The 13,879-nt window shown below is 41.6% G+C and overlaps 1 protein-coding gene across 1 annotated transcript; it reads right to left on the bottom strand.

The window, feature by feature from the left end:
* Positions 1-10,365: 10,365 nt before the first annotated feature.
* Positions 10,366-13,081, bottom strand: LOC120440689. Its single transcript, XM_039613781.1, has 3 exons — positions 12,397-13,081; positions 11,954-12,089; positions 10,366-11,691 (listed from the first exon to the last, which is right to left on the bottom strand). Exons 1-3 carry the CDS (start codon positions 12,990-12,992, stop codon positions 10,939-10,941), a joined length of 1,485 nt encoding a protein of 494 aa, XP_039469715.1. The 5' UTR covers positions 12,993-13,081; the 3' UTR covers positions 10,366-10,938.
* Between the last annotated feature and the right edge of the window lie 798 nt (positions 13,082-13,879).

Genomic DNA, 13,879 nt, shown 5'->3' with positions numbered 1-13,879 from the left:
TAGGTGTAGGGTGCTCGCTGCACTGCCTCTTCCTGCTAAAATAAGACTCCTTCTGGACTGTGTTGGAGTGAATGCTGCTCATATTTCCTGCATAAACTGCAGACCTCTCTTCACTCCTGAAGCATTTACATGCTACATGCAACTAGTTTGTGTTTTCTCTTGTTTGTTTGTGGTCTGTTTGCTTCTTGTTTGTTTCCCCCACACATTCGATGGCAGCAGATGCTGCACCTCCCTGAGCCTGGTTCTGCTGGAGTTCTTACTTCCTACCAAGTGCTGCTCATTGGTTATATTTGATTATTGGGTTTTTCGCTCTAATATTGCTACATAAATTACGTAAATACATTTGAACAGAGTTCAAGAGGCATGATGATGTAATGCTTAACAGCTCATAGAAACTAGGTTCTCAGTTCAAAACTCCTGGTCATTTGTGTGGAGGTTGCATGTTCTCCCCCTGCATGTGTTGGTTCTCCCCAGGTACTCCAGTTTCCTGCCAAAGTTCAAAGGTTAACTGGTGAGAATCTGGTTTCTCTACGTTATCCCTCTGAGATACTTGGGACCAGTCCAGTTTGTACCTCATCTCTTCTTCCATGATATCCAGGATACTGGGACGTCTCAGTTAATGGTTTTTAAAGCAACTGAAACCCCCCGCCCAATTTGGAATTGAACCTGATCTACTCATCCATCACAAATACAAGCAGTCATTTGCATTTTCTGCTGCTTTCAGGACATGTTAATGAGGCAGTTATGGCAGTTGGTGTGACCGCTAGAGAGGAGGCGCTTTTCCATCTGAACACACGCAGCTCATCCCTCCATCAGCTCACACCGTATCACCATGACACGAGCTAAGTCCCTAACACCCGCTCCAGACTCGCCGCTAATCTCCCCACATGACTCACCTTTCCGGCCGCCCGCAAAACAACACACACCTTCCAGACACAGATAACACTTTGCGGCGTTTCCTAAAGCCCCAGGGACAATCATGGGCTTATGTGGCCGCGGCGTCGAGCCGTCCGCCCGGCTACCAGCGCTAACTGCCTTAAAGCTGCGGCTTTGTAAATCCGAAGCCTCGGCGCTCGCTCAGAGCCAGACCAGGCTTTTGTGGCATGTGGAGCAACTGCTGGTTTGTTTAGGACTTTCTTGTCATTTTCCACTGCAACAACAAACATTATTCTATCAGACCATGTATTTGGAGTCCTGAGACCATTTTTGGAGAATACAGAACAATGGGCCTGCTGGCTGTCGAGTGGTCACACACCATTTCAGCCTCAGCACCGTAGAAACTCTGCTCTCTCACAGGAATTCCTCGGGGCCAGCTCTGGCTCCGCTGCCTCCTTCATTTTGGTTTTTGTGAAACAGGAATATAGAAAAAAAAATTTGCAGGAAATGCATGCACATACAGGTTTCACACAGACATCCTTCACTGTCAGAGCGTGGTGCCACCAGGCTGCCACAGAGTAAAAATGGCTGATGGGCTTCTCTACTACAGCAGGATGTGTGTACAGTGTTCAATCAAGCAAGGCTTGGTTTTGCACGAACACGACTGTACAGACACTTTACTGAGAGCGCTAACAGTGAGGATGCTTTGTGAAATTAAAACAAATCAGTTTCCAGGAAAGAAAACTGGTCTTAAAAATAGTTTGTTAGGTGGTTTGTTCATTATGCAGCCACAGGTCTTGCTATCAAAGTGTGTCTTTCTGTTCTCATTCAAACGCTGGTGTCTAAAGATGCACGGTGCGTCCTTTGGTACATCAGGTAACAGAAGAGAAGGTTCTTATTCCAAATCCATCATATATGGAAACTTTTGAAAGACCCCTTTGCATCACATTTAAATGCAGCGGGTTGGTTGGTGTCAATTTTCAAACTGCAGGTTTAATGTTATGAAGAAGCATATTTTAACCCAGACCACAATCTTTTCCTGTAGCTAACCAAGTAGTTTTTGGTGCCTAAACAAAATCAGCGAGTGAAAACAAAGAGAAACAAAGTGCAAAACAGAAAGGTTCAACAGGGACAGCGGTCTCCCGGCTGAAAACCCCAAAAACTGTCACATAATCCACGCCGTCCCACTAACCTCTCGATGCAGACATTGATGAAGCTGCTGAATAAAGGCAGAGATGGCAAAGGACAACTGGTGCATACGTCTCACGTGCAGGTACGTCCAGCAGACTGACAATATTTGACGCTCTGGGGTGAAATCGTTGGACCAGATCTGAGCTGGCTTCTGACTCAGATTTAGTGTTTTTGGATGGCGTCCATGCGCACAGATGGTCATATAAATATATTCTGCACAATTTCACCCCTTGGTGTTTCTGCATGAAACATACTGAGCTGACAGAAATGTTAACATTGATAACGTTCCATCAGATTACACTTTTATTAATGTCAGCTGCAGCCTGGGTGTTTCTCAGTCTGTCTCTGCAGTTTTTTAGGTGCTGGATTTCAGATAAATCAAGTCCATAAATGTTTGTTTTAGCATTAAATACCATGAATGGTATGAAAGTCTGTTGGGGTTTGAGTTCAAATACCTCAGCTGGTGATATTCCTGTTCATTTGGCTGCTGTTACAAGTCACCTATGGAGAGGATAGGTGACTGCACCCATGCCTGTTTAAAACGACAAATTCAAACTGTTATATTACTCTCACGCATCATAATTCATCTAATGTGAAGATGACTATTCAGGTAAAGGGCACAGTGTCAGGTGCAGACACAGTAGGACTGTTTAGAGAGTGAGTCTTCATCAGGCCTCAGAATTGAGTGAATAACGGCCTCTAAACACTGGACACGTAAAATTCGAGGAATATTTTGTACATTAAAAATATTTTTTTGACTCACCTGTTATCGATGCCATTCACACTGACTGCGTAATTTTCCAGAATGAATTTATGGGATTAGTTTTTTTCTGATTTTTCACATGTGAATAAACAGATCTGACCAATCAGATCACTACATTTGGCAACTAGTGCGCTCACAGCTCAAGACGTGCACAGGTACTGTGTACGCAATGATATGGAAATAGTAAAAAACATTATTTGGCCTCAGACACACAGCTAGATGCCGCTCCACTGGGTCTCTGAAATGATTTCTCTGCCTCCTCAGATGTGCTCCCAACTCTGCAAACAAGAGCTCGAGCTGCCTCACTGAGATCCTGAAATCTGTATGAAGGTTTCGGCTCCTGGATCAAACCGTGAAATTCTCCCTTCTCCTGCTTCTTCCTCAAGTATTTAAAAGTAGAATGGGAGGCAGAGCCTTCAGTTTTCAGGCCCCTCTTCTGTGGAACCAGCTTCCAGTTTGGATTCAGGAGACAGACACTATCTCTACTTTCAAGATTAGGCTTAAAACTTTCCTTTTTTCTAAAGCATATAGTTAGGGCTGGACCAGGTGACCCTGCTGGGGGATTCCCATGATGCATTGGGTGTTTCTTCTTCAGTCACTATGTGTTAACAGACCTCTCTGCATTAAATCGTTCCTGTTATTAATCTCTGTCTCTCTTCCACAGCATGACTTTATCCGGTCGCAGCAGATGGCCCCGCCCCTCCCTGAGCCTGGTTCTGCCGGAGGTTTCTTCCTGTTAAAAGGGAGTTTTTCCTTCCCACTGTCGCCAAAGTGCTTGCTCATAGGGGGTCATGTGATTGTTGAGTTTTTCTCTGTATGTATTATTGTAGGGTCGACCTTACAATATAAAGCACCTTGAATCAACTGTTGTGATTTGGTGCTGTATAAATAAAACTGAATCCTGAGAATCAAATGAAGCCAGAATTTAGCTTTCCTCTTTGTCTTGTTTAGAACATCAGGATCAGCCAACAAAAGCACCTTCGGTGTTTAAATATGTTACACAACATGTTTGAATCCAAAAGATTGTGAATTTTGTGTTGCTTTATAAATAATAAAGTGTATAATGCACAGCACTTGCTGCATTTCCTTAAACTTCCTGTGCATTGCTCCTTCCATTCTTGTTTCTTCACAGTTTTTGAGAAATTTCCTCCAACCCTGTGCTCATGTGCTCATCATGACAGCACTTTGGACTGTGGGTAGTTTTTATGGCAAAGACTAAAGGAAGCGATGTAGACCATACGCCCGAGATCCCTCACGTACTCGACAATTTGATGGTGAGACATCTCAAAGCCTTGAAGGACGCTGGGACTGAAGATCAGGCTTACTTGGCATACATGGGATTCTGCTTTTAATCTGACAATGAGACAAAGACAGCCTGAGAGGGGTTAAGACGTTTTTAGAGACTGCTCCGAGTCCCTTTTGCAACACATCTTGTGTCAAAACCTGAGCACATTTTAGCCGGAAAATTCACACTTTTCAGGGCATCCGCTTGACTATTACTTAAAAACTGTTTTTACTTTTAATCCCTCTTAATCCACTTCCAAACCGGTCAGACGCCTTCATTTCTGTGTTTGGTTAAATACGCTGTTCATCGCCTAAATGTTTTTTTATGCTAATAAAAGTTTGCCTGACATATTTGAACATGAAACTATGTTCAGGCCTTTAATCTTCGTCTTCTATCCTATCAGTCCTGCATTCTGATATATTTATACCATGATTTAATCACACTTCATACAAAGAAGCAACCGACTACATAAATGTCATCATATCATGAACAGCACTTGTGATGCTCTCCTGTCAAATCAGGCAAAACAAAAAGAAAAGATAAGAAAAATCGTTTCACAGAGTATTTTATGTGATAGGTAATTACAGTGTTTATTTGTATTTCTTGCACGGCACCATCACCTGCTGAACTTGAACACTAAACGGTTCGCCTGCCTGTTCACAGCTAAACTTCACATTTGTTCTTTTAAAAAATGACATTTTGTCAACAAATTGTTCGCTGCTCATTTTATATTTCCTCCCTCAGGTTTATGTGGTATGTTCGAGTGCACCTTACGGTGTCTTTATCACGCCCTGTGTGTGAGATGGAGGAAGTCCAGCAGAGAAGGAGATATTATCAGTGGCTGCAGACACAGAGCAGGAAACCACAGCTCCAGGCAGGAACCGAGACAAGGCGAGGAGGAAGAGTCGCTGTGTAACTGAAGGTCGGATGTGATGGTGGTTTTCACTCTCTGTCTGTCTGGGTTACGTAGCTGATATCTTTCTTACATAAGGACACAATTACCTCAACACACACGTGGACCCAAACTAGCACACACAAGACAACAATGAAGTTGTTTTTGTTCCACTTGCACTTTTAAAGAGTTATTTAGGCTGCTTTTTTAAAGCTCCACATCTGTGACACCATAATGGACACGGTGACCTACAAGCTAACTATAATTAACCTGCTTTTTCACTCATTGATGACCTGTTGAGTAATTAAAAATAGGAAAAAAATGGCGTTAAGATGTGGACTGGGTTTGATTTGGTTTTGTTTCAGGCTGGATTTGAGGATCAGTAAACCAGCTGTGGTCCCTGAATGTAGCTGTGCCTCCATGTGGTCGTGGCTCTCCTCTGCAGATCCTGGATCTGTCCCGGCTTTTGTGTGCGTGCAAACAGTCCAGGGGATCATTTCGGTTGCTTTAGAGTGCAATCTGATCTCTGTTGTGGACTCCCGTAGCTCCCGTTCCAGCCTCTACTTTTAACTCTGAAAATTCAGATTTCTCCTGAAGTGCTTTGGATTCACGGAACGTTCTTTTTCTTTTTAAGTAACTGTCCATGACTGGGTTTGAATATTTTCATTTCATAGATGTTATCAAGCATTTACTAAGCAACTGATTCCTGGATAATTGAACAACCGCTCAGTAAAGACAGTAATCTGACAGAACTGGTGTGCTCACAGCACCGACATCAACTCTGATGTTCTGTGTTCAGTTCTTATTAAAGTGGAGACTGTCATCTCAACTCAAGGTTCAATAATGCCTTCCTACATCAGTGGATTTTAACCTGATGTGAAAAAAGCTTGAAGAACAAGCATGACTTCAACCTCCGTTTGTTAAACTTGCAAAATTCTGCCTACGCATTGATAAAAACAATTTAATAATGTGCTATTCTTGAAATACCTCATAGTCCATCCATCCATTCTCTTCTGCTTATCCTATTCAGGCTCTGAGGGGGCCTGGAGCCTACCCCAGCTGTCTTAGGGCAAGAAGCAGGGTACACCCTGGACAGGTCGCCTGTCTGTCGCAGGGCTAACCTCATAATAGTTCACTTAAAAAATAACAAACACATGATAAAAAATAAAAATATTACGGTGGCCCTGAGAGGCCAAACGGACTGCAACTTAAGAAAACACCAGCAATAAGAAAAACGCTGCAAAAGCACACAAAACACAACGGAAATAGGAAAAAAATGATTTCCAAAAGCACAAGGGGAAGTGTTTCTGGGGAGACAATAACCCGACGGACCAGTTGCAGGAACCAAAATACGCTAAGAATGGACTACTTGCACAATCACTTCCGCGTTCTATGTAGTCCTGCCCCAGTGCTTCCAGTATGGTTAAACCATGGCGACGTTCTACACTCGCTGCCTACAAGAGCTCCCAAAATTGAACATCACTGATGTTCATTGGATTTGCAGAGTGACGACAACCCCAGCCAGCAAATTAGATAAAGGATTTAAGTTATATGCTGTATCATATATCCACAACTACCAAGGTAAGAAAATGTAAATTAACTGACAAAGAAACGTTAGCTAACGTCAAATGCAAACACTACGTTACTCCGCTATGTCCTTCAGTTGATGTCAATTCTCTACATTACATGTTTTCTTAAACGGTGTTTTATGTCGTCCGAAACTATAGTTAAGGTTTTCTTAACTAATGTCACTTTTGTTGTTAGACACTGTTATAATAGCGTTAGGTAGTTGGCTAACTAAGCAGGTAGTTAACTACCCAATGCTACTCTTGCTAAGTGTAAAGTACATATGTTTAAGACGTGCTGACATGAGTAGTACAGAAATAATGCTAATGGTTCTTGTATCTTTATTCAGTGTCCAAAAAACACAGGTTGACAGGGGAGGTCGGTGTGAGAGCCCTGTGCTACAGGTCAGTGAGGAAGAGTGAGGCACCACACAGACTAAGTGTAGGCAGGAAGCTGTGTAAAGTTGTTAATCCCTGTTCAGTGGGGTTCAGTTCATTTAAGCATTAGTTAAGTTCATTCCTGAAGGCCCATCAACTTGAATGTTTTCCTTGTCCCCCTGCTTTATCACACCTAATTTGACTAGTCAGATGTGTTTGGGTGATCAGAAACAAATTTACACCAAGTTAATACTGCAAATATACACAATCTAAGTTATTACAGTTATCAAGGATAGTTAAGTTGTTTTAATAGGGAGAGAAGGAAACACTAAGCATTCAGGAGGGTAAGCCTGTAGGGGTCAGTAACCATAACACTGAACTATGTTCCTGTTCGGCTCTTCCATGAAGATGATGTTACATTTTTAATTTTAGTTCTTTCTTCGTAGATTAAGCTTCTGGATTCATCGCCGGTGGTACTGACACATAGCCAGTGCTCCTGTGTGGCAGGTGCTGTTATGTGCAATCACACAGTGGCACTGCTCTTCCAAACAGCACACTACTCACAACTCAGAGTGCCGGTTGTCCCCCTGTGCATAGCTGCACCAAATCTGAACAGCAATGGCCCAAGCCACGACAGTGGTAATTTAAATGAGGTTAAAGTTTTTGAATTAGTCCATGTTTACATATGAACAGCAACACCATCCATAGTAAATGTCTCTTCTGTTAGGGTGTGAAGCCAGGACCCATCAACTCCATGATCTTCACTAAGCCGGTACCAAATAGGATGGCCCAGACTGGAGTACGGTAATTAGATTTGTAAAATTTGGTTTCCTGTGTTACAAATGCATGTTGCTATTTGTTCATACGTACATGTGTCAGAATAGGTATTAATTTACATACAACATTACACTTTCTGAAGACGGCCAACTCAGTCATCCCAGTCTCTAACTTATGTACCACTGTTTTACACCTTTTAGTTTTTAGTTTAGTTGTTGTTCAGTATAATAACCTTCTTCCTTACATTATTGTCATTGATGTTTTCTTTAGGAGTGGCTTCTACAGAGGCATGGTGGCTCCGTTACCAGATCCCTGCTTGTTCAGAATAACGGAGGCATATGCAAAATTTAATATTGAGGACAGGCCACTTGTGACCAGTGTTGGGCAAGTTACTTTGAAAAAGTAATTCAATTATAGTTACTAGTTACTTCTTCAAAAAAGTAACTGAGTTAGTAACTGAGTTACAATATTCTAAAAGTAATTAATTACTTGAAAAGTAACTATTGTATTACTTTAAAAAAAAAAAACGTTTAACCCTCTAGGGTCCAGGGTACAATTGGCCATTTTTTTACTATTGATTTTCTCTCCACATTTTACCTTTAAAAACTGTTTGCTTTGCCTTGTTCGGCATCATTCTTTTCAGCACAACCTCACGTGTCTGAATTTACAGTCATGTTTTCATGTTGACATACTGTATTAACACAATTGATCTAAAATCAGACAAAAAACATAAAATCAGAGTAGAAAAAGTTATATTTTTACTGTAACAGCCACAAACATCTTTAATGAATCATATTTCATAACTTCAAATATTAATTGTCAATTTTAAAATCCTATGCACAAGTTTTGCAAACAACAAATTTATTTGCATCCATTTACCTTTTACCCTTTTTTAAAATAACCATTTCAAACTATTTACAGAACAATCAGCTGTTCTTCAATAAGATGCCACAAATTATTTGTGCCACTCCAAAAAAATAATTTCTGTCCACTATAAAGGAGAACATCACAGCCTGATACCTGCAGGTCTGACAGCAGCAGGTGTATCACTGCTGTTTCTACCTGGAGACAGCAGTCGCCTCATTGTTCTGACACACAACACAAAACTATCCACAACACTACACACTAACTACACAAGACAACACATTAACTACACACTCCAAACACGCTAAACGTCACAAATCTCACATCTCAAAACTCGCTCTCTCTCTTTCTGCTCTCTCTCTCTCCGTCACTCCTCAAACTTCCCCTGTTTTGGTTTGTTTTTTGCTCATAAGCAGAGAGTGCTTGCTAGCGCTAACGTGGCGAAACTATTGAGGAAAAAACGCCGCGTATATCTTGTTTATCATGACTCTGGTTTTACGTGGCCTATCGACACAATTTATAAACTGGTATATATCACCTTGTTGCTTTGTCTTTAAGTGGTCACGTGATTGACTTACCACAACTACTTTATTCTTCCTCAGTCAAACAGCAGCACTCGATTGTTTTGCCCCCTGAGCTCCAGGTGTTGTGCTAGACAGTGATCGTGATTACCGTCCGCGGGAGCGCGCAGCTGCTTAAAGCTGTAGCGTCCAGATTACTTACAGCTACTTCCTGCAGCTGATATAAGATGCGGTAAGCTGAACACAGCTTCAACCGTCTGTTTGTTGAAAAATAGTAACTGTAACGGCGTTGTAACGATAGGAATAGTAATTAGTTAGATTACTCGTTACTGAAAAAAGTAACGCTGTTACTTGTAACGCCGTTATTCCCATCACTGCTTGTGACCACAATGTGCTTTTGGGCTGGTGCAGGAGGGCAGTGTTCTGTCATATCAGCAGCCAGTTTTGACAACCCGGTACATCACACTACACCGTGATGCACCACCAACACCGCACTTGCCTCTGGAGGGGTATGACATCTTGCCATCAGATTGTGTGTTTGTGTGCTCAGAAGAAGAGCTTCTGCATCTGAAAAGCTTGTCTGTAACTCTGGAAATGGCTCACAAAATAGAGGAAGCTACACGTGAGCAAAGCTCTTCATCTGAGTGGAATCAGCTCCGCAGGCCCAGAGTGACTGCCTCTAGGTTTCGGGAGGTGTGTCACGTCAGAGGCCAGAGCTCGGCAGAGTCACTAGCAGAGCGTATATTGAAGGGAACAAGGCAGACAGCAGACATGAGGAGAGGAACTGAGATGGAGCCTGCAATAGCAGCAGAGTATAGTAGGCTAATGAATGTTAACTACTCACCCTGTGGTCTGGTCATTCACCCCATTGCCCCCTGGCTTGCTGCATCTCCTGATGGTGTTGTTTTTGACCCCAATGAATACCCCCAGTTTGGCTTCGTCGAATTCAAATGTCCCAATGTACAAAACTTTATTGACTTATGTGCAGATGGAATGTGGTACCCCTAAACTAAAAAAGAGCCACGCATATTACTGGCAAGTGCAAGGACAACTGCTCATCAGTGGGATGCAGTGGTGTGACTTTGTTGTGTGGGCACAAGAGGACTACCTAGTGCAAAGAATATACATGGATACAGATGTGCACAATGCAATCAGAGAAAAGGCTGACTACTTCTTTTTTTACATATATATGCCAAGATACCTGTGTTTGGAAAAATGAACAGTGAAAACATAGCAAATAGGAAAACAGATCCTTCAGGCTGGCTGGAACAAAATAACTGATGTTTTATTTGCAAAGTATTTCATGAATTTTTTTGTTGTTACATGTTACTTTTATGTGAAATCAATAAACTGTTATTTAAGCAATGGCATCAATTTCATTTTTTAAAAACACACATTAAAACATTGAATTTGTGCAGAACTTATTTACATGGTAAGTATTTAAAACTCCATGCCTAGCATACTGACATACATGTAGACAATAACACAACTGAGGGAAGAAAATGACAAATGGTTTTGGATGTTACTAAAGCACAATGTCACTTATGATTTTAAAACGATTTACTTTATAATTTTGATAAACAATTTTGTTGAATCTGAATAGTAATATAGTATTATAATTAAAAAGTATTATTAACATTCAACATTTGCAATGAATTAGAATTATCAATAACTGGAACTCAACTCTCAGCACTCAAGTACCAGTTCTGTAATCAAGTTTTGTCAGCTGAGAAGGAAGAAATGCAACTGTAGTGGCCTCAGCTGCAGGTCATGTTCCATAAGTTCCTTGTACTGGCACTGGTGTCTTGGGAAAAGTCCATATTGTCTCACTTAACCCATTTTTTAACTAATGCTGTGTTCTGGTAATTTGACAGCATACATGCTACTGCAAACAGTTGGTTGATATTGTAAACATGTGACATGGTTATGATGCTATCAAAAAGTTTGTTCTGTTTGATCCTCCTAATGACTCGCTCCACATGTACCCTGAGTCTGGCTATGGCCTGCGTCTCCTTAACCTGGTATGCTGGCATCTGCTTCTGCTTAGATAGAAAAGGTGGGCAGTACACTTTGCATTTACAACAATCGGTGATTAGGAAGCCCTTATCTATCATCACTGCCATGTCTTCAGTCAACTTCTCAGCAATGCCTGATTGTTGAAATAGTTCCTTGTCACTAACCGAACCAGCATACAGATTAGAGATGAATGTCACTGGACCATGTGGAGCTATGCCAACCAGGGCTTTCATTGTGCAGTGGGATTTGTACGAAGAGTACATTTCACTTTGGAGAAGTGGTGAGGATGGTGTCTGACACCTCAGCTCTGTACAGTCAAGGATCATCTGGGTGTCTGAGAAATCTTTGAATTCCTCAGGGAGGTAAGCTTGCACTTTTTCACGTGTAAGCCAGATGCATTGAGACCCCAGTGCAGTGGCAAGAAAATGTGTCCATGTTGCAATAATGCGGCTCACTGTGGACTGGTGTATGTTAAATCGGTGTGCCAGGTCCCTCTCCTTCAAACCAACTGACAGGAAAACCAGGAAAAGAAAGAACTCGTCAATTGGCTGTAGCAGCTGCCTCTGGAAGGTGAAAACAAAAGGGAAAATGTTACTCCTTAAGCTATGAACTAGTAAAATTATGCTTTTCTTGGCTAAATGTTTTGTAATGGTTATGCATACCATACTGTACCATGGGGTAAACAATGAGGTGCTGTAGTACACAGGTGTATGTATGTAAAGGATGCTGAGTCTAGTATGCTATTGTACATAATGTAATGTTATTGTACATAAATACATTAACATTACACCTCTAGTTCTAACTACCAACAAACCCATAACCTACCGTTGATGTGCGTGCAGGTGTCAACACTTCTTCGTTCCTATTGGCAGCTGACTTGGCTCTTGAAACCCGGATCATTTTGTAGATGCAAGGTTCAATCAAAAACCAAAATGCCATCGAATGATCATAGCTTGGAAATCTATTCACGAGAGAGACATACATCATGTCAATCATTAGTTAACATTACACACTGACATAGAAATAATGTAAACTGTGACAAATATGCTAATGGTAAGCTGTATAACATAGTCTGATTAAGAGTCGTATTTTACCTGTAGCATTAGCATATCGTTTAAATACTAAAGCATCTACATGAAACATACAATCAGCAGAGAAAAAGTAAATATCTATTTTGTTTTCATTAAGACTGGAAACACTTTCGAAATTTAACTGATGGTGACTTTGGTATATTTTAAACAGTTAGCTTGAATAGAGCTTAGGTGTACCTGGTGTAGAATCGGATGTCAGTGTCAGAGCCAGCAAAACGCTGTAACCCAAATTCTCGCTGGACACGTAACTCCTGTATGTCCTTCCTCAGAGTCTCCACGTCTTTGGACAGGTGTTCTGCAGCTGATGCAGATATGTCCAATGCAGACGGCTCAGGGACTGAGCAGTAGTCATGATCTCTTGTAAGACTGTGCTCTTCTTGAATGTCAGGAGGAACTAGTTCAGGGCGTCGCTCCGTTCTCTCCCAAACACTACGCCGCGGTGGTTCAACTTTAAAGCCATTCCACTCAAAAAGTGTTGGTACAGCACCTTTAATAAGCCGCCTTCGACCATCAAGGGTTGTTGGCTCTGTGAGTTCATCACTGGCAAAGTGTCTGCTGCAGACCCTGGTGTGAGAGGTAATCATGAAATGATCCCGGCGTATGTTTACCAGCCATTGTCTTCTCAAGTCGGAATGGGTCGGAAAGCCATGAAAACTTAGCATGCCGTTAAATTTGGCTGAAGCCGAACAAAGTGGGACACAGCAATGCTCGGAGTATTTCTTCTCCTGTTTTTGAAAATGTTCTGTTTTAAATACTTTCCTTTTTATACTCATTCTGAAGTGACATTAGCGTAGCTACCGATAGATAAACAAACATACCGGAAACGCCCAAGCGGTAGTATTTGGAAACGGAAATACGTCACATGCCGTAGTGCAGTGGTTCCCAAACTTTTTTTGCCAGGCCCCCCTTTTTTACAAGAAAAATGTTCGCGCCCCCCCACCACCTAACCCCCCCACACACACACACACAAACATCCTCCAAACACACACACCCATATTTTGCTCCATTGCGGTTTATTTCACACCTCAAACATTTAGTAAACAATTAAGCAAATACAAGTAAACGGCAATAAATTACAGGTAGTAATAAAATATACTACTAACTCTTTTACGCTGCGTCCACACCTACACGGGTATTTTTGAAAACGCAGCTGTTTCTATGCGTTTGGGCTTTTCGTCAACACGTAAACGGCGTTGCGATTCACCGAAAACGGAGATTATTTAAAACTCCTTTTTTGCGTTTACGTGTGGACGAGGATTACAGAGTTCGTCACGCGACGTCAAAGGTATGTGCCTCTTTTCACGTCACGCTGTGCGCCACGTTATTGTTTACATGAGATGAATTGCAGAATGGCAGATAGAGACAAAATACTGTTACTGTTAATCTGACTATCTTCAGGTTTTACACGCTTACATATACACGCAGTTACTGTCCCTGCATTTACAAAGGCAGAGGCGTCACGGTGTGATTATTTTACGTGTAGTTGTTTTTTTTCCTGTGTAATAATTTTCAACATTGCTGTCAATACATTTTTCAAAAAATGCCTCTCTGTGCAAAATGGGTTTAAACACATAAACAGCTGTGGGATACTGTTTGTCCGTGATTTGAACCGGGGGAACAAATTACGGCAGGATCAGCCTGATATTATTTGTATCCCACT

This window comes from Oreochromis aureus, linkage group 1 (genome assembly GCF_013358895.1).
Source record: "Oreochromis aureus strain Israel breed Guangdong linkage group 1, ZZ_aureus, whole genome shotgun sequence".
NCBI lineage: Eukaryota > Metazoa > Chordata > Actinopteri > Cichliformes > Cichlidae > Oreochromis > Oreochromis aureus.
Note: the sequence above shows the minus strand (reverse complement) of the source record. Positions and strands in the feature narration are given on the sequence as shown.